At 46.0% G+C, this 26,663-nt stretch overlaps 10 protein-coding genes across 12 annotated transcripts, besides 4 other annotated features; 8 read left to right on the forward strand and 2 right to left on the reverse strand.

Annotated features, from left to right (window-relative positions):
• Positions 1-1,389: 1,389 nt before the first annotated feature.
• TSTA_047970 (glutamate decarboxylase, putative) lies at positions 1,390-3,503 on the forward strand. Of its 3 annotated transcripts, XM_002485259.1 has the most exons (5): positions 1,400-1,452; positions 1,520-1,755; positions 1,808-2,407; positions 2,479-2,996; positions 3,049-3,503. In XM_002485259.1, the coding sequence occupies exons 1-5, from the start codon at positions 1,435-1,437 to the stop codon at positions 3,333-3,335; spliced, it is 1,659 nt and encodes a 552-aa protein (XP_002485304.1). In that variant the 5' UTR covers positions 1,400-1,434; the 3' UTR covers positions 3,336-3,503. The 3 variants fall into 3 exon arrangements, with proteins under 3 accessions (XP_002485305.1, XP_002485306.1, XP_002485304.1); XM_002485260.1 differs by having other exon boundaries at positions 1,390-1,755; XM_002485261.1 differs by having other exon boundaries at positions 1,390-2,407.
• Positions 2,415-2,438: a microsatellite.
• A 1,377-nt stretch (positions 3,504-4,880) lies between the features above and the next one.
• Positions 4,881-7,931, forward strand: TSTA_047980 (C6 finger domain protein, putative). The gene is made up of 4 exons (XM_002485262.1): positions 4,881-5,148; positions 5,202-5,253; positions 5,315-5,427; positions 5,481-7,931. The coding sequence occupies exons 1-4, from the start codon at positions 4,962-4,964 to the stop codon at positions 7,376-7,378; spliced, it is 2,250 nt and encodes a 749-aa protein (XP_002485307.1). The 5' UTR covers positions 4,881-4,961; the 3' UTR covers positions 7,379-7,931.
• A 20-nt stretch (positions 7,932-7,951) lies between these two features.
• Positions 7,952-7,978: a microsatellite.
• Positions 7,979-10,238: 2,260 nt separating this feature from the next.
• Positions 10,239-11,146, forward strand: TSTA_047990 (ethanolamine utilization protein (EutQ), putative). The gene is made up of 3 exons (XM_002485263.1): positions 10,239-10,466; positions 10,532-10,763; positions 10,826-11,146. Exons 1-3 carry the CDS (start codon positions 10,297-10,299, stop codon positions 10,853-10,855), a joined length of 432 nt encoding a protein of 143 aa, XP_002485308.1. The 5' UTR covers positions 10,239-10,296; the 3' UTR covers positions 10,856-11,146.
• A 663-nt stretch (positions 11,147-11,809) lies between these two features.
• Positions 11,810-14,114, forward strand: TSTA_048000 (serine/threonine protein kinase, putative; the record flags this gene model as incomplete). The annotated part of the gene is made up of 3 exons (XM_002485264.1): positions 11,810-12,413; positions 12,462-13,776; positions 13,823-14,114. The coding sequence occupies 3 exons, from the start codon at positions 11,810-11,812 to the stop codon at positions 13,905-13,907; spliced, it is 2,004 nt and encodes a 667-aa protein (XP_002485309.1). The 3' UTR covers positions 13,908-14,114.
• Positions 14,115-14,314: 200 nt separating this feature from the next.
• Positions 14,315-14,741, forward strand: TSTA_048010 (uncharacterized protein; the record flags this gene model as incomplete). Its single annotated transcript, XM_002485265.1, has 2 exons — positions 14,315-14,687; positions 14,716-14,741. The coding sequence occupies 2 exons, from the start codon at positions 14,315-14,317 to the stop codon at positions 14,739-14,741; spliced, it is 399 nt and encodes a 132-aa protein (XP_002485310.1).
• Positions 14,742-14,823: 82 nt separating this feature from the next.
• Positions 14,824-16,717, reverse strand: TSTA_048020 (uncharacterized protein; the record flags this gene model as incomplete). Its single annotated transcript, XM_002485266.1, has 6 exons — positions 14,824-14,913; positions 14,978-15,346; positions 15,743-15,866; positions 15,932-16,287; positions 16,362-16,432; positions 16,651-16,717. 6 exons carry the CDS (start codon positions 16,715-16,717, stop codon positions 14,824-14,826), a joined length of 1,077 nt encoding a protein of 358 aa, XP_002485311.1.
• Positions 16,718-17,314: 597 nt separating this feature from the next.
• On the forward strand, positions 17,315-18,942 carry TSTA_048030 (aldehyde dehydrogenase, putative; the record flags this gene model as incomplete). Its single annotated transcript, XM_002485267.1, has 3 exons — positions 17,315-17,917; positions 18,121-18,384; positions 18,433-18,942. The coding sequence occupies 3 exons, from the start codon at positions 17,315-17,317 to the stop codon at positions 18,940-18,942; spliced, it is 1,377 nt and encodes a 458-aa protein (XP_002485312.1).
• Positions 18,943-21,420: 2,478 nt separating this feature from the next.
• Positions 21,421-23,635, reverse strand: TSTA_048040 (metalloreductase, putative; the record flags this gene model as incomplete). Its single annotated transcript, XM_002485268.1, has 2 exons — positions 23,359-23,635; positions 21,421-23,308 (listed from the first exon to the last, which is right to left on the reverse strand). The coding sequence occupies exons 1-2, from the start codon at positions 23,511-23,513 to the stop codon at positions 21,421-21,423; spliced, it is 2,043 nt and encodes a 680-aa protein (XP_002485313.1). The 5' UTR covers positions 23,514-23,635.
• A 319-nt stretch (positions 23,636-23,954) lies between these two features.
• On the forward strand, positions 23,955-24,591 carry TSTA_048050 (Ctr copper transporter, putative; the record flags this gene model as incomplete). The annotated part of the gene is made up of 2 exons (XM_002485269.1): positions 23,955-24,412; positions 24,465-24,591. The coding sequence occupies 2 exons, from the start codon at positions 23,955-23,957 to the stop codon at positions 24,574-24,576; spliced, it is 570 nt and encodes a 189-aa protein (XP_002485314.1). The 3' UTR covers positions 24,577-24,591.
• A 405-nt stretch (positions 24,592-24,996) lies between these two features.
• Positions 24,997-25,022: a sequence feature (AT_rich).
• A 161-nt stretch (positions 25,023-25,183) lies between these two features.
• Positions 25,184-26,021, forward strand: TSTA_048060 (GPI anchored protein, putative; the record flags this gene model as incomplete). The annotated part of the gene is made up of 2 exons (XM_002485270.1): positions 25,184-25,608; positions 25,719-26,021. The coding sequence occupies exons 1-2, from the start codon at positions 25,207-25,209 to the stop codon at positions 26,019-26,021; spliced, it is 705 nt and encodes a 234-aa protein (XP_002485315.1). The 5' UTR covers positions 25,184-25,206.
• Positions 25,614-25,677: a sequence feature (CT-rich).
• Positions 26,022-26,663: the final 642 nt, after the last annotated feature.

Below are 26,663 nucleotides of genomic sequence, written 5' to 3' on the forward strand. Positions count from 1 at the left end.
TGTAACTCCACAGGCGCGGTACGTGGTATCGGAGAATAAGCCGTGGCTTCAGCCTTTTAAGATCTGGTGGTTGGCGACTTGTCGTGTAAGATCTAAGTACGTACGCCAGTATGGGATTGTATTCTTGCTCAAGCTCTTATGGATGCGGGACCGACTACAGATCACGATTACCTCGGTAGTTATCTCTAGATCTACCAGGACCGACTAAAGTTAACTAGCATATCTGAATGTCTATCTCTCCAGCATTATTCAATTCATACCAATCATGTCTAGCTACATTGTCATTATTCTCTTTTGACTGAAATATTGCGGCGACTCGTGTCCTTCCATCCTTGGCCGAGGTAGTCGAATTCTCAAGTATGCAATCTGCAGTCAAACCACCCTTTTGCTGACCTAGATCAGTCAACTCATGCCCCCCTCCAGCGTAATCTTAATTTAATAGTTGAGAAGGAAACGCTCCTCTACAGCCATACACGCCGCAAGAAGCTACTAGAAGAGATGGCCTGATCCATTACACAGATTTTGTTCGATCTCACATTGCGAGTTCGGTTTCGATGTGTTTTTTACCTGCTACATACTTCTCTTTCCCACGTCGAATAAGTAGTACCATAATATCTATTAGATCTGAGAACTAGAATTGAGCAGTTCAGCAATGGCGCGGGTGTTGCTGCGGTTCTATCTCGAAGAAGCTATACACTAAACCCTAACCCTATGCCCTAATGCCCCGTTTTCTCCCTATTCTCTTGCCTCACTTGACAACTCCCCTCAGATGAAAGCTTAAAAAGTCGCATTATGAAACTCAAGCGATACATGGTCTTTATAATGCAAGTTTACTAAGGTCCAAATCTACTTCGCCCCCTATTTGCTCTGTATATAATTGCTTGCTTACTTACTTACTCTGGGTACGTCTGGAAGCTGTGACATGCGGAGCGAATATCCGTGACGTCATGATCGTAACCTTGGGAGCTCCACGAAATTCAGGCAAACTAATCGGATCAATCATTCACTCAATTTGAACGTCATTTATCCTCGTAAAAGAATATAGCATTGGTAATGATATTCCCACTGAAGTAACCAACTGTCAACAACAAGGGTCTGTTGACTAATATCTGCACATCTAAGTTAACTAAAAGCTTGGAAGACATGATATGATAGCCACCATCGTATGATGTACGTCGACAAATAAATCATTGGACAAGATCCAGATTGACCCCGCGTGAAAATCGTGTCCAAGTGAAGTTTAGCGCGGAGCATTAATTGTTGTCGTTAGAAAAGCTTGGTTCTTTAGTTGTGACACGTTCAACCGTTGGATTTATAAACTATGACGTGCCTCGGGGTCTGAGAAGTATTTCTTCTGCTTGTCTTCTCTTTTTCAAACCTGTCGACCTTTTTGACTTTTGAACTCTCTGATTGTACAAACCTTGCTCGTTCACAATGACGCTATCTCGCCACGTAAGTCGACGTCTTAATCCCATTCATACAGCAGCTGCCGTAGTTGACAAGACCAAAAAAAATGCAGGTCGATCCCGATGAGCTCATCAAAGCTCTGCGAGATGGCTCGAATAACAGTCTCAAGACGAACATTCACACTGAAAATGCCGTTGCGAGTTCGACACCTTATACGACGCGCTACTCTAGCAAGGAACCTATCCCCAAATTTCGTATACCTACAGAAGGCGCGCCTGCAGAAGTTGCAGCGCAATTACTTCGCGATGAATTGGATTTAGATGGGCGTCCTAATTTGAATCTGGCTAGGTATGTACGCCCTTCTTGACACGAAGAGCTCGAAGGAGGTTGACGGTAGAAGCTTCGTTGGAACGTATATGGAACGACAGGCAAACGCACTAATGGCCGAAAACCTCGCCAAAAACCTGGCAGACGCTGATGAATATCCTGCGCTCATGCTCATGCATGCGCGATGCGTTTCTATAATCGCCAATCTCTGGGGAGCGAAATCCAACGAAAAAGCAATTGGGTCTGCTACCGTGGGGTCCTCTGAAGCGATCATGCTTGGTGGTAAAGCTATGCAGCGTCGATGGCAAGAAAAGCGAAAGGCCGCCGGCAAGGATATCTCTAAGCCCAACATTCTCATGGGTGCCAATGCACAGGTAGCCTTGGAAAAATTTGCTCGCTACTTCGATGTGGAGGCACGTATTTTGAACGTTTCGGAGAAGAGCAACTTTGCTCTTGATCCGGAAGAGGTTCGCAAAAATATTGATGAGAATACTATCGGTGTCTTTGTGATCCTTGGATCCACTTACACTGGTCACTATGAGCCTGTGGAAGAGATTTCGAAGGTGTTGGACGAGTATGAAGCGAAAACTGGTCATGACATTCCAATTCACGTCGATGGAGCGAGTGGCGGGTTCATTGCACCCTTCACGTACGCAGGTGGTGGTCAAAAATGGTGAGTCTTTTTTTTTTTTTTTTTTTTTTTTCGGTTTTCTCTAGTATCAGTCAAATCTTATTGGGTTGCAGGAACTTCGAACTCCCTCGAGTCAAGTCTATCAATACTTCTGGTCACAAGTTTGGGCTTGTGTACGCTGGCCTAGGTTGGATCATCTGGCGCGATCAGTCATACCTTCCCAAGGACCTTATCTTTGAGTTGCACTATCTGGGGGGCACCGAAGAGTCTTATACCCTCAACTTCTCCAGACCCGGAGCACAGGTTATCGGGCAGTACTATAATCTCATTCATCTCGGGTTCAACGGATATCGCGACATTATGGAAAACTGTCTCGCAAACGCACGTCTGCTCAGCAAAGCTTTGGAAAAGACAGGCTGGTTCACGTGCGTCAGCAGCATCCATCACAAGAGAACTCTAAAGTCGGCCAAGGACACGGTGCTTGGTGAAGGAGGCGAAACCTCTGCCGACTACGTACCCGGACTACCTGTCGTAGCTTTTCGATTCTCGGATCAGTTCCAGAAAGATTACCCTCACGTGAAGCAGGAGAGCGTCAGTATCTTACTGCGAGCAAAGCAGTACATTATCCCTAGTATGGATTCTCATCTCTCCCACCTTTCTGCATATCTGCTGACCTCCACTAGATTATCCACTTCCCCCGACAGCCAACAAGATCGAGATCTTGCGTGTGGTGGTTCGAGAGAGCATGACTGCCGATCTTCTTGAACGCCTGATTGCTGACATCGTTGCTGTAACCGAGAAGTTGGTTGATTCAGACCCAGTCGACCTCTCCAGACTCCAGACTCATCCCGATCGAACTCGCCTCGAGCGGAAACGTCATCACTTCAAAGAGCTCGGACAACAGACCATCGATCGGCCACATAGCGGAATGGCGAGAATGGGCGAGGGGGTACACAAGACTGTGTGTTGATTCTTCTCATGGTTTCATCCCGTCTTAATGTGACTGCCTTGGGGCCTGGGCTTGTCCTCTGCTACCTTCTGTTCTTCAGCTGTGGTGTGTTAGCCAATTGATTCATATCTCTTTTAGTGTTCAATAAAAGTATAATGTCATACATCACCGCATTTGTTCTGAATGATTCCTCCCCAGCCGTATTCTCCCGAGAGTGCTATGAGCTGAAATATCCACGCCAGCCATGTGATATGATACCATCCTCGTCGCGAGTCGTAGCCAGTCCCGTCATATCAGATAATCCGTGTAACGAGAAGGTTGTCCAGTTGGAAGAAGAGGAGCAGATATCCGTATCCGAGAGGAAGGAGTCTTCCTCCTGACGAGAGGGCGCAAAAGTGGCAAGTGCGCACCTGCCGATTGTAAACAGGGCCGGCCTGTTTCCGGAGAAAATCATGTGAGCCCGCCGCACGGAGAGAGAACCTCACCTCAACATCTCTTCATGTCAAGATTACTTCAGCATCGCCACTCAGGGATCCTTATACTTCTGATTCAGGGCCATCATATAATGAGCTTTCTCAAAATTCGTGTTTCAGTTGGAGCTCATCCACGTCAGCAACGCTCGTCTCGCTCTTTTGTGGTAGGTTGATGTTTGGTGGCTGACAATCTGACCCGCTGTTTCTGGACGTGTCTACTATGGACTCAGGAAGCGCTGGAACAACTCATGAAACGCAGGCAAGTATGCTACAAGAGTCTTGTACGAGCTAGTTATATGTGACATGACTTGTTCGCCATGCCGAAATCTTCTGTATGTACTACTACCCCACATGCGTTCCTTATTTGGCTGTGTTTGTGTCCTTGAACCCTGATCTCGATAGAATCATTCGACAATATCTACTGGCTCTCAGATCCGATGTTACGATGTCAGTGCATCTAGACTTCGGATTGCTCTCAAGTCGGTCACGGGCGCTGCAAACTTTATCTCACGTTCGTTCACTTGCCAAAGCTAGAACAAGAGCCTGCCAATTTCTTCATGTCCGCAAGAGTGGATTCAAGTTTCTAACAGCTCTTACTAGCAACATGGTACTGTACAGTTATTATGACCATTAAAACGTTTTCTTCCTATCGGCTGATCGCTGGCAGTGCCAATGCCCAATGGATGATAATCCGCCCAACTGCCTCCATGGTGATTCGCAGTTGCTCCCCGCATAAGACGACTTATCTGCCAATTGTAAGCTCCTTGTTTTGATCTCCGCACACCATCTGGATCCGGCCTGACCGACTAACACAACATTCCCCATCTGCAAAAGATAAGGCCTGGAAGGGCTATCTACTTATACACATTGACGTCCACTCACATACCCGGTGCAGTCATTGACCTGCATACAAGTCTATTGTATTTCAGACTCTGCTTGACATCAATAAATTGCTTATCGTGCATCATTTGCAAAGGGGGCAAGAGTAGAGAGACTTCTCTTGATATAGATACCTCACGGACATTACTCCACTTTGTCCGTCTTATCTATAGAGTCTATACCGTCATTCCACTACTCCCACGCTTGTGTATTCCCTCCATCCGAGTTCTTATCTTTCTTTGGTTATGTTTACCAACACCCGGTGCGTTTTCAGCTCGATGCGAGAAATCATTGTATGGTTATGGATACAATAAGGATCCCTTCGCCTTCCGCCATTCTAGATTCTCCCATCCCGCCACCCGTATCCAAGAGGCCTGTTTCGAACACTCGAAACGTTGCAACAAGTCCAAAGAAGAAATCTGCTCCTATTTTGATTCCTACAAGCGGCACTCCACGCCCTAAGCAGTCGAAAAGTCGAAACGGTAGGTAGTTTTCCAGGCCGAACTTAGTATTCTGAGCCGTGCTGACAGTACAGGCTGTATTACCTGTAAAGCAAAACGTCTAAAGTGTGACGAAACAAAGCCGAGGTAAGCTTTTATTTAACGTATTATGAATCGTTCCTAAAATTTTCTTTCTTCTTGCCGATAGTTGTCAACAATGTCACAAACGCAATGTGACCTGCGGTGGGTACAAAAAAGACTTCAAATGGAGGCCTTTCGAAGAGACTCAGGCCGTTCCCAAGGCTGCTCCAAAAAAGAAAGGTGATGCTCTTTCGACATGCTTCTACTTACATCATTCTGACTAACATCAAAAGCATCACCACCACCTGATCCAGACGGCAACGATTCACAGCCGCGCAAGGCAGCTAGAAGAAGTTCGGCATCGTCAGGACAGTTATTGGGCTCAAAAGAGCCGAACTTCTTTTCACCGATTAGCAGCTCTCTTCCAGATGACTTATCACTCCCTGAGACTCCCATGCTCTCTGACCCTACACCACTCATCAACAATGCACATGGACTCAATTTTGGAGTCCCATCTTTGGAAGAATTCAACCTGCCGACAATCATGAACACTCCTGAGACCGAATTGTCTAGCTTCATACTCTCAAGTGCCGAGCTAGATTCAATATCACATTCCTTACCGACTGACCTCGATCAAGCGGTAATGAATATACCAAGTCAACCTAGCTTCACATCAATGTTGGAAGAGGACAGTGAAGATGCCGAGAATATAATTCGACAATCAGAACCCGGCTTTCAACTTTGGCCTGTCAGGGATACCCCTCCGCCCACTACGCAGGTCGATGTTGCACCTGACCTCTCCATGGCGACCATTCTCTTCCAAGAACCTGAACCTGCTCCCGGCAGCGAAGAGTCACTGATTGTTCGATTTGACCGATTGACTTGTGGTATTCTGTCGGTAAAGGATGGATTAAGTGAGAATCCGTGGCGAAATTTAATCTGGCCCATGGCAAGGGAGTCGTCAGCTCTATATCACGCTGTTATATCAATGGCGGCTTTTCATTCTTCCAAGGATAATCCTGCCTTGCGAGTATTTGGAATGGAGCACATGCGCCGAAGTATCAACTTTATGGTCCAGGGTATGGGCCAAATGCAGACCGATGCTGCGCTAGCGACAACTTTATCATTAGCTTTTGCGGAGACATGGGACCAACAGACTTCGACTGGCATCCAACATCTCAAAGGAGCCAGAGCTCTTATGCGGCAGGCTTTGAGGAATAGAGTCCGGCGTCACCCACCTTCAGAAGAGCTAGGACGAATTCGATTCTTGTACAATACTTGGCTATACATGGATGTGATTGCTCGAATTACGTCTATGGATGAGGCAGACACAGAGGAACTAGGCGACCCGCGTTTTGCAATATCAGAAGATGGAGTTCACGACGTCGATCCTTTGATGGGATGTGCAACTACTCTGTTTCCGCTCATGGGCCATGTAGCGAATCTTGTGCAGCGGATACGAAAGACCGAAAGGAATTCCTTTGCAATCATCTCCCAAGCGCGGGAACTCAAAAATGCGATTGATCGATGGGTACTCCCAGATAATTTCAATCCGCCGGAAGACCCTCAATCTGAGCTTCAAGATAGTATTCAGACAGCGTACGCATACCGATGGGCAATCCTTCTCTATCTACACCAAGCAGTCCCCGAAATCCCTTCACCTTCATCTTCTGTTCTTGCAAATAACACCTTGAAGTTACTGGCTACTGTGCCCCTTTCTTCAAGGACAAATATTCTACATATATTTCCTTTGTTTGTCGCTAGTTGTGAGTTTGAAGATGAAGAAGATCGGGAGTGGATCATGCAACGCTGGGTTGCGATGCAGAACCGACTACGCATCGGCAATATCGATCGATGTGTAGAAGTGATTCGCGAGGTCTGGAGACGAAGAGATACAGCAAAAGCAGAACGACTACGGCAGCAGCGATCATGTCCTGCAAGCCGAAAGGGATCTATGGTGGTACACGAAGATCATCATCCGTCAAAGTTAGGCAAGGTGTATGGGTCTTCAATTGATAACACCCAAACATTGGGAGGACTGTACTCTACAAGCCCTACACAGAGAAGACAGGGATCGATAGTACCAATTGTAGAAGAACTTGACTTTGAGCAGACGGTCAGAGGGAGTCACCACTGGGTGGGAGTAATGAGAGATTGGAACTGGGAAGGTAAATACACAAACCATCCTTGACTAAAAAAATAAGGGAAACAGCTAACGAAAACCTCCATAGTTCTTTTGGGTTGATGGCAGGGACTTCCATTGTTCACGCCGATATTGCCCATTCTGTTCCACCGCAGTATCAGGCGTCAACTTCCTGTCTTGATTTTGAGTGTTTCCAGATCCAGAGTCAGTCGCGCACAGGTCCATTTGATGATCGCTTTTGGGACTGGCTGGTTGGAAATTAGGATTCCGATCAAGAAACAAGCGGAGCGAGTCAACATAGTGCTCGAGCTCTCTCGTCATGGTAACGGTTGGCATCTTGGCTGTCTTGTATAGGTAATTTGACTTTTGTTCGAGGTGCTTTTGGCTTCGCTTTTTCTTGCTTGATGTTGTATGTTTCGTTCTTATTCAATTACGATGTTATGCGACCAAAGACAGCGACAACTTTTCGATTTTCTCGTTTCCGTATGGCGATGCGATCCAGTCAGGCGTTTGTTTCCGTCTACTTTTTTGTATCTTGTCGCGAGGCGAATGGAAGAGAAAAGGCAAGGCTTACTGATTTCGAAGGATGAAGATGGAATCGCGTTTGGGCCGTTCGCTTCCTTTTTTTTTTTTTTTTTTTTTTTTTTTCCCTCCCTTTCTGGCGCTTTGGATGGAGACAAAAGAGGATTTACAATCCGGGCTTCTTTTCTTCTCTCTTTTCTGGTGTGATTTGCTTGTCGCGAACGATTCTGTACTTCTCGAGTCTTCCGATATTAGTGAGGGAAATATAAACAGATTGAAATGTCGCTTTTCCTTTCGGGTTGTCTTTTTTCGCTTTCGTGGTTTGTTTATACGAAAAAGCAAATCCTGTCGTCAAAGACAATCGATATCGGTACCACCTTGGAAATTCCTGGGTCGCTCTGCTGCAAAACAGACGGGTAAAGTAGTGACGATTGTTCTTTTCTGCATTGGGTGTGATCGCATGGGTCTGATGTTTCCTTGGCTTTCGGCTATGGTTCAGAAATATCCTTTGTGTGTTTTTGTTGTTATATAAATTGGATATCTTTGATGATCGTAAATACACACGTTCCTGTTTTCGGGAGTATTGTAGGATTTAAGAATGGAAATACCTGGAGACCGCCTCGGCGGTGGAGGGGACGAAATCTGGCTGTCAAGTGAGACACGTTAGCATTTCAAAAACTGACCAGAGAAAATACATGAGCGTATATAAACGTACCAATCCTTGATACCTGTCAACTAAATAAGACAACGAGATTGAAAGTCGACAAAGACTGAAGGCGGGGTCATAAAGATAGATCCTCAACAGTCGAAAATGATATCACGCAATTCGCCTGTACTTACTTTTCTACGCTTAGCCGCGCTAGACGGGGAATTTCTGTGGTCAAAGAGAAGGTTTGCGTCAATACATTTTTGCCTATGAAGGATGGCATGAGGTGCGTGGGTGAGTGATTAAGTTTACTGGTTACGGGTTACCTATTGTTGGGTGAGCTGCGCTATTGGGGAAAGGCCAGGTTACCTTGGGAGAATGTGATTTGATTCTAGACTCGACGTAGCAGTATTTGGTAGTAAAGGTAGCTATAATACTACTGAAATAGTATAAATAGGTACCAGACATGTGGAATACAGTGCGATATTGGGAAAACATACTCTACTCGAAATGTACTATTGCATCCGTGGAGATATTCTGAGGCAGGTCGACGTTATGACTACATCTTAGAACCTTGGAAAAAGATGTCAAACACGTTCGAGGATACTGTTGGCGACATAGTAGTCTTCCGTTAAGGGAAATATTATTACTTCATTTTCTATGTATGATGAATGCGGAGCCTCTAGAAATGATACATGCTTGATATAACTGCCTCACAACTTCCATGAATCATTCTTATGTCTCAGAATCTGGAAACAGAATTTATAGGTAGCTGTCCAGTTATCAGAGCAATTGACAATCATTTCTAGAACATACAACCACATTCCCTCAAACAATTATAGCCAAATCTCACCGATAAGCGAAAACCATGGATCGATATCAACGGCCAGTTGTACCACAGTTGAATCAAACTCGAAGACCCAGAGATTAGGGCAAACGGACCACACTAGACCGAATCGGGACAAAGTTCACTGTGAGAACCATTTTCTTTCCTAAATAGGAAAAATGTTCCCATAAGTTCCCTTTTCAGTGTCCAAGGACGTGTGGGCACGAATCAGTCAGTTTTAAGTATCGAAAGGGATACCTGAGTGTAGTATGGTTATCTGAGATTGTCGTTATAATGGGGTTTGTGGTTTGTTGAATTATCTGGTGAGGGGAAGAGGGGATGGGTTATTCTTCGCGCTCTAGATGTAGATTTGGTTATTTGATTAATGATATGTAATCAGGTATATTGCTTACATAGATAATAAGCGGTTTGAAAACTATCTATTAAGGTCATTTATTATATGATTACTTCCTTGATAGAGGATGGGATGAGGATATAAAACTGCAATACGTAAAATCAAAGCTGAGAATAATGTGACACAGCTGAGTAGATATCTCCTCATACACGCAAGTTTCTCCGCATGTACGTACGCACAGAAAGAGGATTGGGGTAGAGGAACATGCTCATCTATTATCGAATCTCTTATCTTCCAATCCAATAGAACTGATTGGTCATCCAAATCTATTCGATTTCGACAAGAGCTACACGATTTGGAGTAAAGGAACCCACCCCTTGGTTGACACATGTCGGGATATGTGCATTCTCTTCCAATTGATAGCTTCTGTATTACTCAACTACTGGTACTCTGTCAAGAATATGGTAAAAATCTAAAAGGATCAGGTTTCCTATTTCGATTGCGTGGAGAATGTCCCCATAATACCAAGGCTGTTCCTCTGTTCTTTAATCGAATCTTCAGCAGTAAAACGAATATATAGATATAAGTTCCTCATCAGAATCGTTTTTAAAGATATAATGGGAAGCATTTTGAGTCGTGTGTCTGGCAGCAAGAAGAGCATTACAACAACCGCAAAAGACGCAAAAATGGCTCCGGTTGGAATGACTTATTATGAAAAGGCTCAGAGCACCTTTAAGCCTCCCTTGATTGCAAATGACAATGCTTTCTTGGGCGATATTTCCAGCAGGTACGAATAGAAGCATTGGATCCAATACATCTCTTTGTCTCTTACTAACATGTCTTCGTCTACAGTGAAAAGAACGATGCCGAACATCCGGTCTCCTGCGGTTTCTACCGCCTGGAAAAGGGAACCCCCCTCGTCTACGAGTACACCTACCATGAAATGAAGATTATTCTCGAAGGCGAATTTGAGATCTCGGACGAGACGGGACAGAAAGTCACTGCTAAGCCCGGTGATGTTTTTTATTTCCCTAAGGGATCGAAGATTACTTTTACCACTCCGTCTTATGGCTTGGCTTTTTACGTAAGTTCTCCTTAACCTGGTTTTCTTAAAGGGATAAAGATGCTGATAATTCATTGATATAGACCGGCCAGAGAAAGGAAGGTGCTGCTTAAGTGGTGGGATGAGCTTATGAATAATGATGCATTGTTTCCATTCATGTCATGGCGAATGACAAAGGAATGGATATCGAAGCTTTGTCTAATCCTTGGGGTCTGGTGCTGATAGAGGAATTATTTCCCGATTATGAGATCCTTCAGATCCTGCACAATAGCTTTTGTTGATAGCTCCACTATACGGTGACCCCGAGTCCAGCTGGCGCTATGGGGTGGGTTTTCTGCAGGTGATGTTTATGGAGTATGAAATCAATATTTAACTTTTGCTAGTCTGCATTTCTCAACTTTCAGAGCAATGATGTGCGTCAGAATAAGCGATCGTAATCCTGGTGTGTGGGTTGTTTAGAGTGCTGTAAGCCATGTTTGGTACACAATTGTGTATTCCTTCGTACATAGTAGATGTATGACTGCATTTGTACTTGTCAATGAATCTAAGACAGCTGAATAGATCTCAGCTCATCAATCCCTAAATTAATATATGCAAATCAGCAAGAAATAATATCCACAAGGCACAGGGCTGGCTGAATTGTTCGGTGATGCTCCGATTGTTTCCCCGGCAACCAGATATCTGGATCGGGCGCCTCAGGCACTCAGGCACAGCTGGGCGGCTTCCCGCTGGCCGTTCCTTGGTCGAGGGCTGCTCCTGCCAGATGGAGATCCCCACCCGATGAGATCAGTCAGTTTCACTCCCTTCATACATCCCTCTCTTCTTCCCCCTTGTCTACTTTTCTCCTACTTCTACACAATCATCAGCTGAAGTCTGTCCCTCTTCATCCTCTCTCTTCCTTGCAACGCTTCGTCCAAATTGACTGTTGATTGAGAGTCTTATGAAAGTATTGTGTTGATCAACGGTAAACACATGCTCCTCGCCCCCCGCCATTTGATCTGATACACTCCACAGTCGCCATTTGCGCGACAAAACAATTCACCACCACGATAAAACATTCTTACAATATGGCCGGTTCGAACTTCACTTCAGGCTCCCCTACACGACCAAATCCTCTTAACCTCCCTATCCCCCCGCCGCTTCTCCATACACGCGCTAGTCAGGAGAACTACGACCGACCCTCCACGCCCACCCACAGCCAAAATGAATTTACAAGCCCAGTGCAAACGCCGACCGGAAGCCCCAGCAAGAATAGAATGCCCCCTGGTGCCTTGAATCTGCCTGGAGTTTTCGAGAAAGCAATGAAATTAGCCCCATCTTCTCCAACAAAATCGGGGTTCGGCACCCCTAGCTCTCCTGCCAAGGGGTTGTCTGTACTGGAAGACTTCAATGGAAGTGTTATTCATCAAGATGCCTACCAACAGACTCCAGGCAGCCCGACACGCCGATCGAATAAGGAAAATGCCCCCCCAAGCGTGCCCCGTTTGGGGAAAGAGCTGGGACTCAATGTCAATTCAGCTGCTGTCTCTAGACTTGAGCAATACCAACAGCGCGATAATATGGAGAGTGTACGGAGGGCCCAAAATCAGACACGCATTGGTTTGACAGCGGAGGAACTTGAGAAGCTTCAGTTGCCAAAGGTCAAGCGGCTGGCTAATGTGACCCAGCTTTGTATGTTGACCCTCATCCTTCATTTGACTGTGACTAATAACAGTATAGATTTCCTGGACCACTACTTTGACATACTCAGCTACGTACACAATCGCCAAACCCGATACAACCAATTCAAGGCCGCCTACCCTGCACCTCCAGAGACTCCGGTCGAAGAATACGAGCCTGCACTTCAGAAATACCTCGGTCGCGAACGAGCCAATTTGCGTAAACGACGCACCCGTCTGCGACAGGGTGACTTTCATATTCTTACTCAAGTCGGTCAAGGTGGATATGGACAGGTGTATCTGGCACAGAAGAAAGATACCCGTGAAGTGTGCGCTTTGAAGATAATGAGCAAGAAGCTGCTCTTTAAGCTCGATGAGATTCGACATATTTTGACCGAGCGTGATATCTTGACCGCCGCCAAGAGCGATTGGCTGGTGAAGCTTTTGTACGCTTTCCAAGACGACCAACAGATCTATCTCGCCATGGAATACGTCCCAGGTGGTGATTTCCGGACCCTACTCAACAACACCGGCGTCTTACACAACCGTCACGCCCGTTTTTACATTGCGGAGATGTTTAGCTGCGTCGATGCATTGCACAACCTGGGCTATATCCATCGGGACTTGAAGCCGGAGAATTTCTTGATCGACAGCACTGGTCATGTCAAGTTGACTGATTTTGGTCTAGCTGCGGGTATGCTGAACCCTGGAAAGATTGAATCAATGCGCATCAAATTAGAGGAAGTCGGCAATACACCAGTTCCGTTTGGACGACCAATGGAACAGCGAACGGCAGCGGAGCGACGTGAAGGATATCGGTCTCTTCGAGAACGCGAGGTCAACTATGCCAACTCCATAGTTGGATCTCCCGACTACATGGCGCCTGAGGTGTTGAAAGGCGAGGACTATGATTTCACTGTTGATTACTGGAGTTTGGGATGCATGCTGTTTGAAGCGTTGGCCGGATATCCGCCGTTTGCTGGTGCTACTGTGGACGAGACATGGCAGAATCTGAAGCGCTGGCAGAAGGTGTTACGGAAACCGCAGTATGAGGATCCGAACTATTTCCTATCTCGTCGAACTTGGGACTTGATCACACGCTTGGTGGCAGCGAAGGAGACGCGATTCAAGAACATTCAACAGATTCACGACCATGAATACTTTGCCGAGGTTGATTTCAACAAGTTGCGAGAGCGCAACGCGCCGTTTGTTCCGGAGCTGGACTCGGAAACCGATGCAGGCTATTTCGATGACTTTAGCAATGAGGCCGACATGGCGAAGTACAAGGAAGTGCATGACAAGCAGCGGCAGTTGGAGGAGATGGCAGACCGAGAGGAGCAAATGGGCAAAGGGTTGTTTGTTGGATTTACTTTTAGGTATGCATCTTGACTGTACGAGTGAGGTCCATACTAACTTGAGTAGACATCGCAAACCAGCCGTGGAAGACGGTCGAGGCAGTCCTCGGAAGTCTATTCTGACAGAGGGCACATTTGGGACGATCTTTTAGTATGTTGATTGAGCAGGCTTGATTAACGCTGTTTTATTCTTCGGCATTATCTTAATCGTTCGGCATGAACCGTTTTTGTTATTGACCACACTGTTTTGCGGGCCTTTCTTTTACTTCGATAATTGTGTTTGATACTGGGATGCGTTTCTTATTCCACTGTATGAGTATGATTTTAGAGTACAATCAATGATATGATACTTCTGATTCATTATGGATTTCTGAGATGTTTTTGGCGGACATCAAATCCGATCGTCTACGTCAGCCAGGAACGATAAACCTAATTCTCATCTATTACACGTATTTACCTGTTCCTGATCTTCGATTATTCTTTTGCATATACGTCGAGCAATCAAGCCAGTTCATCTTACATCAAGACATAACCTGTCCGTTAGAGCTCAGAATCCGACATGGCTCATCCGGGAGAACATCATCAACAAATGCCAGGAAATATCCTCTCGCATCCATCCACCGAAAAGAACCATGGCCGTCTATTCGATAAAGACACTAATACAACTATCATCACCAACAAACCCGTCGTCATCAGTGACCCGTCCAGCGGGGAATTGCACTTTATACCCGGAGACGTTACGCACGTCCAGCATGACCAGCATAGACATGATATGCTGAAGCCCGACTCGAGACGTATGACAGTCGAGTTCGACGAGGACGGCGCAAGACAAGAATTGCAGGAAGCACTACAAAACTTCGCGCGGAAACTCGACTTCGTTCTGACTAACAACAACAAACCTAAGAAATCGAAGGGGAAAATACATGTTCGTAGTATGCTATGAATTCAGCTGATGACTAGATAATGAGAGAATGGAATGGGATTGAAGTAGTATACACGCATCATATCCAATAAACAACGTCCACTGTCTTGTTAGAGTAATCCAACCTCGCAGATATACAGAAGAGACTAAATCGATTCATCCCCCTTTCTCAAAAGACGTAAAATCTCCGATTCGTTGTCCCCTATCACAGCTTTCCCGTTGCTCCAGTCAACCACCTATCCCAGTCAGTCAATCAGTCAATCCCATCCGAACACCTAAACGGAAAGGAAGGGAACATACAATAGGCCTCCTAAACCCACTCTCACTCAACTTCCTCAACGCATCCTCCTTCCCCACAGCCCCCTGCACAGCAGCCCCCGGCTTCACTCCCTTTGCTGCTAAATAATCAATAATCGTACTTAATTGATCCTTCGTAGGTAGGGATTCGGTTACTTCGATTTCGAAGTCGTCTCTTAGCGGGCCATCTGCCACTGATGAGGATGAGCTGCCGGATGGTGTTGGAGAGGAAGACGGGTCGCTGGCTTGGTCCAAGGTTGCGTTTGAGGCTTCGGAGGCGTTTGCGCTTGCGGTGCGGAGGACGTTGAGAACGCGTGTTGAGGAGGGGAGGGAGGGTTTGTGGAAGAGGGTTATTATATCGAGGGTTTTGTGCTGTATTTATTAGTTTCATTGGGCGGATTGAGGAGTCAATTGGGGTGGAAGGGACGTACGATTCTGAACATTTTGGCGGTTGTTTGGTGGTTGTTTGAGGTTTGAGTGTTTTGATGAGTTTTTTGAGGACGACGAGGATAAGCCGGAGTACGTCATGGTGGAGCTCCGAGCTGGCTCACGTGCATCATCAACAGCTTAGTGACTCGCTGGCATATACAATATCATATTCTTCCTTCTTCTCGCCTAAATGCACTTAAACTACTCCGATGGAAGTGCTGACTTGTATATGGCGATTGCCTATGATTCCATGCGGACCCCTAGCCGACTTAACGCTGTATGCACAAGAACTATTCATCTCATGGTATTGCCCAATAGTGTTTAATTGAGATCTGTCACCTTCAAACAGTGCTTCTCGCCAACTGCCGAACGTTTTCGGTTTAGGATAGGGCTCGGAGCTTCTTTCTTTGGCGTTGAAGATGGAAAGACCCCGAATCGTGGGTAGATACTGGCACCAACAACGCTGTTCTACCATTGATGATCAGTCCAGATATATTGAGTAATTGAAACAAAAACAGGAAACCTTACAATTCACCGAGCAGGAATATACCGGAAAGCCCAATCTTATCTTGCCAAGAGCGGTGCAGCTTCCAAATCATGGGCCAAGGCATGGCGAAAATGGAAGCGTCGAGGGAGATATCAATCCCTTGAATGGATTCAATAAATGCAATTTGACCATCACATGTACCGAAAACCGTCATATCCCACTGTTGGGTAAGTGGCCGACACCGAAGGGCGAAACCCAGTATAGTCACAGCTGCCCATATTATGCACAAGATGAATAATGTATTGACAACAGTGCGGAACCCAGAGTTGATGAACAAGCAGGGATAGAAACATATAATGGCCAGCTTGACAAGCGGGCTTGCCACTGCATAAGTGGACTCGTTAACGAGGAAAGATATGTGATCCAAATGAGTTTAATGAGGCATCAGTTGTTGTTATATCCATAACAAACCTCGTAGAACTTTATGATTTCTTCAATATCCAGATCCTTGAGGTGCTTTCCACTGTTTCCGATTGCTGCCCCTATATATCGCATCAGATAAACTGAATTATGATGTAGGAGGAGATGAGATGAGGGTACAGATAATCAGCTCGATGAGCATGGCAGAGATTAATATGAGAGACGCCAATGCTATCCAGTCACCCGTTCCTATGGTTATAACAGTAGTCCTGCGGTCTGGCTCTGCTAATAGTCACGTCAGTTTTGCTGCCTTCAAAGTTTAGCTAAAGAGATACTATACGGAGTGGTGCAGCGAGGCTTGTTCCCAGGAGGAGGACAATGGAAGCAAAGTATTTTGAGTAGAACATTTTCCCTCTTGTCTTCAGATAGGTCGACTTGGGGTAACGTAGAAAAGAAATAAATATCAAGTCTGAGGTCTGAAATCAAAGTTGTACTCTTGGAGAAGAATGATGAGTTCTTTGCGATGGTTTATATACCCACCACACTGAGCCATACAGCTATGCCAACCCAAACGGAAAGTTGAGTCTAGAGACGCAACAATTGAAGGGAATATAATGCATGCCAATTAGCAAAGATCTCACACCATCGGTAGGATGATGGCACAGAGCAGTGGGCTAATTCCTCTGATACGGGGATTATTTAGCTATATCCAGTATATGGTAAAACCTCGGAAGGTGTTCAGAATATTACAGATAGCATGCTATGCATCTATGACACTGTATCAATTCACCTGTTGATAAATCATCTCGTTAGGCTTATTCAAGATTGAGAATGAAGAGTAGACAGTAGAGGGCAATGGAGTATATGGTATTCATCACTTATATAAAACTACGCATGTGTAAAGCTCATACCATTCTGTACGCAGTAACTTACAATCCGTTCTTTGTCTTTGGTAAATCTACCTACCTCTCTATCTCAGTCACCCACGGAGTCTTTCTGCAGGTATGGTCCTGATTCAGGAAAACCTGAGAATTGCTGAGATAACTCTCTTATTGTTATATGATGTAAGACGGTACGTGCACTTTGAGGTATATAACTCGAAACCGCCCTCATTTTTCATTATCTTCATCAAATCTTCCAATCACGACTATCATGTCTACCAAACGACCGGCACCGCTCCCCTTCATGTGCCCCTAATCATCGATAGCCGCGAAGAGCCTGGTCAAAAGTCCTTCAAGGTTGTCAGTCCTTACACGAACAAAGTCTGCTGGACAGTTGCATCCGCGACCCCCGCTGATGCCGTTCGCGCTGTGGAAACCGTTCAGAAAGCATTTCCAGCGTGGTCTAACACAAAGCCAATTTTTAGGAGAGATATACTGTTCAAAGCTGCTGATATACTAGAATCACGACTCGAGGAGAATGGTGAATTCATGCGGACAGAGATGGAATCCGATGTCCCTTCTTCGACTGGATTATCGTTCCGCTGGCAATTCGCATGTTGCGTGATATTGCTTCTAGGGTTACTTCTATCTGTGGTAGCGTTCCAATTGTTGAAACAGAAGGGCAGAGCGCGATCGTACATCGAGAACCCATGGGAGCGATCTTGGGTATAGTTCCTTGGTAAGAACGCCAGGAAAAAAAAAAGGGGGTCGATTCGTGATAATAGTAACCAGATCTGGGAATGCGCCATATGTATTCGGTGTCCGTGCTTCAGCGTCTGCTCTGGCAGGAGGAAACACAACTGTAATCAGGTCATCTGAATATACGCCTCGCTGCTACCACGTTATACCACGTGCCTTTTTTGATGCAGGGCTTTCTGCTGGGTTGCTTTAACTTGATCTCGACTCGGGCCGAAGATGCAGCTGCTGTGGTCCCGAGCATGATAGAGCATCCGGCAATTCGGAAGGTCAATTTCACTGGCAGTACAGCTGTTGGTCGAAAAGTTGCTTCCTTTTGTGGACAGCATCTTAAGCCGTGTCTGATGGAATTAGGAGGCAAGAACAGTGCGATTGTCTGCGAGGATGCCAATATGGAGATTGCTGCCTGGGTTGTCCTGATGGGTGCATTTCTTAATGTAAGTTGAAATTTTAGCGGGAATCTATTGAGCTAACTTTTCCTACAGTCAGGACAAACTTGCATGGCGACTGATCGCATCATCTCACACTCAGCTATTGCGGACAACTTCAAGAGCACAGTAAAAAGGCTGCTCACCGAGAATTCCTTTGCACAACTCTGGGCCTTGGTCAGCATGGCTTCAAAGGCGCGGGCGACTGAAATAATCACCAGTGCTCTCTCAGCAGGGGCAGAAGTCGTCCACGGAGTGTTCCACGATACCGCCATCTCTCAGCCAGACTCAGACGTATCAAAGGTTAGTATGGCCCCAGTAATCCTGGGGAACGGGGTTTCAAGCTACTTAACCTTAAATGGATTTGACCAGGCTTTGGCCTTTCTTCAGCAACTGGCTCAAAATCAAGCCGTCTGTCTCATGAATGTGTGCGTGCTGCGTGAGACCGTTAAGATCATTTCCCCTCTTGGGAACCTGTTGGTTGATCATGCTGTTGTTAAGGTTTATGGGTTGTGGACCAGACACCCAAATTCCCAGGTAAGCGAAGTTCAGAGGAGTTCTGGTTAGAACTTTGGTTTTGCAAATATTCATACCCACCCTGATGTCTTGTTCAGTTCGTTTGGCCAGCCGTCTGAAAGTAAACGAGACATGAACCACAAAGTTGGCGCGAACTTAGCCATCCATTGTCAATTCAGGGGGTGAAATGAACGATGCGCGTCGGACATCTGAGAATATAGTATCCAAGAGCAACGAGGAAGGAAGTAGGAGAACTGGGAGCATTGAGAAGGTGGATGTAATGATAAAGAGGGCATCATATCATAGTAGCTGTTGAGACAGTGAGATTCACTGCCATTATGCACCAATGGGGAAGGGTGGGCATATGGCAGATCAACCATGATGATGATCGGCTGAAATGTCTGCCCGTGGCGTCGTGATAGCGAACAACTGAGAGCAACAATTTCACCAACGAACATGAAAATGCTTGGTGGTGAGCAATTTAGAGCCCATCCATGACCCTAATGAAAAGTTTTCACTGTTGGGTAAATACATCGTTCAGGGCCGGATAGCTGTGCGCCAAAACGGGAAACCAACATCATCGCAATCAGCTACAACTTTGAACGACGAAAAGTCTCCCAGCTGTCCTTGAAGCAGATCCCAAGCGTTTTCATCCCATTGGTTGCTCTCGACATGGCCATCATCTCTATCTTCGAGAGGTCTAGTCCAGCGCTGTATTCTCTTTCTGCGACCGACCACTTCCTCCTTAGTTAGTGCTCCGTTCAACGTCTCCAAGCTTATCGTAGATTCCTTAATTGCCTCGCGACTCTCATCTCTAATGGCCCGAAGAGGCGAGAAGGTTCTCTCGTATCCACATCCTGTATCGACTTGACGAAGTGAATTTGAGCTTCGGTAAACAGTCGTCTGGCGGAGCTCAAAGAGCCCAGTCGTAGTTGTAATCGAGGCATTAGAATAGGACTGCGATAGAAGAGAATATCTGATCTCCACGAAATGAATTGAAGAGCCACCACGAGAATAGAGAAAACCTCTTTACAGTTTCGGTCAGAAACAAAGCTGTTGCTCGGGATTTTTATATTTGGACTAGGTCCCGACGAAGTATTTGGCAAATCATGATGCCGAACAAATACAAGGTTGGGGTTAGGGTCGTCAACATATCTTGAAGCGCTTTGGTGAAAGTACAATGCTCTTCACCTCTCATATAAGAACATTTTATGAAAGTTATTCGGGCACATACCATTATCTCAATGGGACGAACGCCGGTTATACACTTTTGGGTTTGTAATCACGCAGCATGAGAATGATTGAACACTATTAAGTCAAATAGAGCAGAACCTATATATAGCTGAGCTAGAAGCAATAGCTGCAGGATTAACATATATTCTGCTATGAGTCTTCAATAGGCAAGTGACCATCCTCAGCAGCAATTAATTAGCATTAGCTGCTATTAGATAACTATATTAATAGTCTGGCCAAAGCGTGATTTAACAGATATATACGATGGCCCAGCTTCTTCGGGGAAGGGAAAATGTGATTAGTCTACTTTGGATCCCAGCATATAATAATTCTGTATTAAGATTGAAGGTGAAAATGGCCACTTAAGATTAACAAGAGAAGGATGTGAATCAGAAAAGTAATTGTACTAGGCTAAATCTACTGTAGTGAGACTTGCTATTGCCAAACAACAATATAAGAGAGCCCTTCCAGATGGAGTAGATAAATACTCAAAGACCATTTACTCAGCGTTGCCAGGAAAGTATACCAATAGTTTATATAATGGGCTGAAGCAGAAAGAAGCTGCAGTTCTAGTGTAACTCTGGACAGGAATGACTAGGCTCAACAACTACCTGAATAGGATAGGAGCCATAGAGTCAGATCTCTGTGCTTGTGGCCAGGCAAGCAAGACTATAAAGCACTTTCTATTTTACTGCACAAAGTGGGCAGGAATAAGAGAAGGCATGCTACAGTGTACAGAAATGAGAAGAGGGAGTCTATCTTTCTATCTTGGAGGAAAGGCACAATCTGATCCCGAGCGATGGCAACTAGATATTAGAGTGGTATGAACGACAATTAGATATGCAATATCAATAGGAAGACTTGGCACAGAGCAGGAATAGGAACTAAGTTAATCATAGCAAAGCCAGCACTAACTAACTATTCCTACCCTCACATATGATAGACACCGCTGCAGCCGCTAAGGATAGGACGCTGCACACTTAAAGAAGACAGCCTTTAAGCTGGTCTATTAATTCTTTTTAACATATAAGATGTTAGGAACCATAGGCCAAGGAAGTCTTAACTCTAGATACCAAGATAATTATGTTGAAGCAGGAAAAGCAGGGGCTTGTAGGAGGAGAGGTCTAACGCATGAATTGTATATATCTAGAGCACTAGTGCCCTATAGGGTTAGTCCCTCCGGGCGTAATAAATCATCATCAACACTACAGCTACAATTTGTTTCGCATCTTTCATTTTTCATATTTTAATTTTTATATCTTATATAGTATTGGCATGACTCATTATTATATACAGCTACCATCCAAAATTCTCAACATGAAGATATATCCCCTGTGCACCCGTACCCTTATGCACAGCTCGCTCATCACTCAACGACACCACACTATGTCGCACATCAGCAGCTAGTCCTCGCGGTCCACAGACCACCACCGCACTCTCACCTTCAGCGTGCTCCAGGACATGATGGATAATAGACCGGGGATGTGGTCGTCCAGTCATACTCTTAAATCCTTTCATGTCTACTAATGGAGTTGCCGACGAAGAGGGTGTTGTGGTGGCTGCTTTGCCGGAACATGTGCATTTCTGTACGAATGCGACATCATCTTCGTTTTCAATGGTCATGGTGCAGCAGCACTTCCTCGTGACGCCGCAGCCTGTCGTCTGGTTTGCTTGTGAAGACTCTGATGTTGATGAGATGGATCTAACGACGACGTTTTCTGCTTCGAGGGCTTTCTTCTCGTCGATGTCGTCATTTCTTGAGATCTCGGTATAACCGCGTTGCTGTGTCGGGGCTGCGGTCCGTGTAGACTTTTCTAACGCTTCATCGCATGTTAAGTAGATGCTAATCTCGATCTCTCTGTCCATCTGCGGATTTTGCAGTCCGAGGTTCTTTAGATCTTGCAGCACAGACTGCAACTCTGGTTCCAGCCAGGTCAATTGACTGCGTGATTTGATCACCCAGACGAATTTGACTCTCTTCGTCACAGCTAACCGCAAAGTACTTTGTGATTCTCGCTTCCATGCATGCACAATATCACGCATCAGCGGCAAGGTGTAGGTACATCCCATCCCACCGGCAAACAGGACGACACTGTCGAACTGACGCAGAGGTCGAACTGTCCCGTACGGACCTTCTATAAACACGGTTCGTTTGCTGTTCTCTGATGACTGCGTCTCTCCTAGTAAGGCGCTGTGTTTCGTCGCAAATCGGAAGAATCGTCGAGTACCACCTTTCTCGGCACGCACGAGGAACTCAATTTTATCGTCGGAAGGTAGTGACATGATGGTGAATGGATGACTCTGTAGAGGCACCACTGAATGACAACTCAAAAACACATGCTGTCCGGGTCTCCAAGTAATAAGCGGGTCCCGAACGGTAATGCGGGTGACATTCCCAGCGAGCGGAGTAAATGTAGCCTGATTGGCAAAGAATGGTCGTTGCTTCTTCGACCAAAAGTGAATAGCGGACAAATTGGCAAAAGCCAGAATGAGAATCCTGGCGAATCGATCAAAACATACAAAGCCGATTGGTATCCAGACCCAGACTTTGACTTCCTGCGGAGCATGCAGGTAGGTCGCAGCAAGAAAACCAGCCATAGTCACGATATGTTGAATGACGAAAAACTCGTAATTCCAGCGACGCACTGGTGCAAAGGAGGTTAAGAAAATAAAAGTCAAAATGATCCATGCTGCAAATCCATGTTTCGTGTAGTAGTCGGTCTTGATCATGGTCAGAATATAGTGAAATCTGCCGTAATCCCGAAACCAAAAGCCCATATGGATTGTAGCCGACAGCCACAGCGTCCGTGAGACCCATCTATGGTACCAGTTCAGTTGCTCATGACTACTTCCGGTCAAGAGTCCAATAATGTTCTGTTTCCCGGCCAGCAGGATAATCAAGGGTAATTGGCAGATGGTCATGAATCCGGCTCTGTAACCGATATTTTCCCAATTTAACCAGTTCGCGGTATCGAACCCGTAAAACATCATGACCAGGATGGTCAAGAGGTTGGCCAAGACCAGCGACACAGGCCCGATGGGCGCAAGGTGTAGTGTATAACCCCCTAGTTTCACGGGCTGCAATGTCGCATTGGCGACTTCTCTGGTGATGGCTGTAACGGTAGCATATGCCTGGAAGAATGATGATTTTGGCTGTGATGGTGTTTTGGATTTATCGAGGAGACTGATGGTTTTTGTTAGTATAGACCGAGAATAGGGTCTCTGCAGACTGACCGTTGCTTGGCAAGAAATCTATTCAACACATTGGCTACTGTCGCAGTAGCAATGACTGTCCCAACAACAGCCCAGTAATACTGTTGGAACTCGAAGTAGGTCGGTATGCCCGCACCGGCAGACATACCGCCCATATCCATGCCTGACATGTCCATGGTGACGACTGACGAGATCTGGTCAACTCATTAGACAGGGACTCTCTGATATATACAAAAAAAACTCGTTATGACTCTCAAGAGTCACAAAACGTCAACCGTTAAAGAAGTGAAAAGAGTGTAGAGAAAGAAGAAAGAAGCGGCACTCTTTCCCGGGAGGAAGGGGGGGTGGTGACCTTCGGCCGGGATGGTTGATAATAATCTGCTCAAATCTTCTATCGTGCCCCGCCTGGCCCAAAACGCCGAATGCGCTCCACCAGACCATGTCACCTTGTTCATGCTCGTTTTTCTTCTTTTTATTATTCTTCTGTATACTTGCTTCCTCTATGTGAGACCTTCTTTCATGCTGACGACGGCTACGAAACCCTATATAATCCGCTCATACTTGCAACACGATTACTCGGAATCATACAATCGCATCGCATATCTACAACCGCCAACATGGACATGTCAGGCATGTCCGCGAGTTCGACTTCTTCCTCCAGTTCTGGTATGACCATGGCCATGGCCATGGTCTTTACCAACAGCCACTCCACACCTCTCTGGTCCTCAACCTGGACACCGACTACATCCGGGCAATACGCGGGCACATGCATCTTTCTCATAATCCTAGCCATCATCGGACGATGCCTGATGGCTTTCAAAGCTGCCATGGAGCGCAGATGGCTGGCCATTGCGCTCGATAGACGATACGTGGTGGTGGCCGGAAAGAAACCAGACTCTATCTTGGACAAAGCTGATCCAGATACCATCAAGACGGGGACTTTGACCTGCCAGGGCGTGGACGAGACGGTGCGAGTGGTCCGTCAGGTTGCGACAGAGACGCAGCCGTGGCGATTCAGTGTTGATCTTCCCCGCGCGGCTTTGGCATTTGTGGTGGCCGGCGTGAGCTATCTACTGTGAGTCTCCTTTTTCCTTTTTGTGGTATAGACTCGTACTAATTGGCGGCAGGATGTTGGCCGTCATGACGATGAATGTGGGATATTTCATGTCGGTATTGGCGGGCACGTTTATCGGAGAATTGGCGGTGGGCCGGTATATTGTGCATTGGAGCGAGCATTAGATATGATACATCTAGCTTAATTATAAGCTATAGCAATACATAAAGTACCTTTTGTGTGCATCCCCAGCCAAAAGATACATCGCGTTCAGTTTAAGGTTTAAGCTCTACATTCGGCGCATTCTACGCCGCACCGGGCCTAGCGGGCTGATGTTCTATAGCCCTAGTTTTCCTGTTCGGGACTAGCGTGAGCACGAATGAGCAGATTATTATCTCCGAAAAGAGGCAAAACGGAGGAGAGAGTTCAGAAGTATAGATTCCGAGTTGAGTAAATCGTATGACGAGGCGGTCTTTAAACCACGTGAGTTTGATATCTAACCATGCTTGACACACGGAATGGGACGTGCCTTGCAGGATAGATAAAGGCATAAAGCGGAGAGATAGACGCTCTATTTTTCGGCCAGACCAGTCAAAGACTTGATGATAATAAATAATAATAATAAATAATTCCGAAACGCTTGAGCACATTACTGAGAAGGACGGTAACTTCCAAAAGAGGGGCGGTGGGTTTCTATAGACTCCGAGACCTTTCATAAGTAGAACTGCCCTTCCTCGAGGCTGTCCCGGAATCATCAACTCTTTTCTCCTCTATCCTTCTATTTGAATCATCATACCGTATTGCATATATCCACCATGCGTCCCTTTTTCAGTCTGGCCCTGGCCTCCGTGGCCACTGCCCACTTCACTCTCGACTGGCCTGTATCCCGCGGCTTCAATGAAGATACCATGCCCACCTTCCCCTGCGGAGGCTTCAACACTCCAGTCTCCAACCGGACCGTCATTGCCCTAGACGCGCACTCCATCCCCGTCGACATCACTTTCCACCACACGCAAACAGCCGTGTCCTATCTCCTTGCTCTGGGTAACGATCCCGGATCAAGCTTCAACATCACTCTCGGCCCAACTCTGGCTGCCACGGGACTCGGCGAATTCTGCTTGCCAGATATTTCGCTTTCTTCCCTCAATCTCACAGATGGCCAGAACGCGACTTTACAAGTGATTACTGACGGTGATAGCGGTGGCGGTTTGTTCGCTGTAAGTTTTTCTTTTTTCTTTTTTCTTTCTCTTCTTCTTCTTCTCTTCTTCTTTTCTTCTTTCTTTTTCAGTTTCGATATATATAATTCATTGCTAATTTATTGGTATAGTGCGCCGATATCACCTTCTCATCATCTGTCGCCAAGAACAGCCCCAGCAAATGCGCTAACAACACCGGCGTCACTGCAACCGCTCTCTCCGGCGCTGACGGTGCACGAACGGCCAACTTCTCCAATCCCGACGGTAGCCCTAGGAGTGCCTCCCCTTCGAGCTCAACTTCTTCTGGCTCTAGCTCAACCAGCGCTACTGCCAGCGCAGCATCCAGCACTCACACTGGTGCCGCTGTGACTTTGGAAACGGCCGGCTGGGGTGTTTTGGGTTCTGCCTTTGTTGCTTGTCTTGCGCTTCTATAGATAGAGTTTGACGTGAGGCGAAAAGTTGGTTAGATGATGAGTCGATGCGTGTATGAATGAAATCAATGGGTTTAAAGAATTCGAAGCAATTCTCTAAGCTTGCAAGGCTCTCAAAGTCCAAAATTCCTAAGTACGTATTAGAGGATAAAAGAAGCCTACAAAACTTATCTAATAAGTTTAGACTCTTAATTAGCTAGGTAGGGGAGTGATGAGATTTTTTTGGGGCGAGTATTCTCACTAATCGTAGTCCCCGTCTCCCCCGTCTTGGAGCCCATACCCCAGATCACTTTAGAATAACTATATGGAACGTTTCCGTATAAGGTCCACTAAATAGATACAGCGCTCCGGCAAACATAGTATGAAAAGAATCAATTATGGCTGCCAAAGCCGACAATTCCTTCGATCTCTATGCGCTGAGATGGGGTAGGTATGCTAACTTCAAGCTTGACTTCTTCTAACACCAAACTCAAGCCCTAACCCAGCACTAACGGGTCAATATAAGTATCTTGATTGAAGGCTCATCCTCGCGTAAAATCTCCATAAACCCACATTTATTGGTGTTCAGATCGCTTTAAATTCAATATGAGATTTGGCGCTCTCTTACTTGCGTATTAGCTAAATCAATTTTTTCCTGTGCGGCCT

The sequence above is a fragment of the Talaromyces stipitatus genome, genomic scaffold (genome assembly GCF_000003125.1).
Source record: "Talaromyces stipitatus ATCC 10500 scf_1105507295515 genomic scaffold, whole genome shotgun sequence".
NCBI lineage: Eukaryota > Fungi > Ascomycota > Eurotiomycetes > Eurotiales > Trichocomaceae > Talaromyces > Talaromyces stipitatus.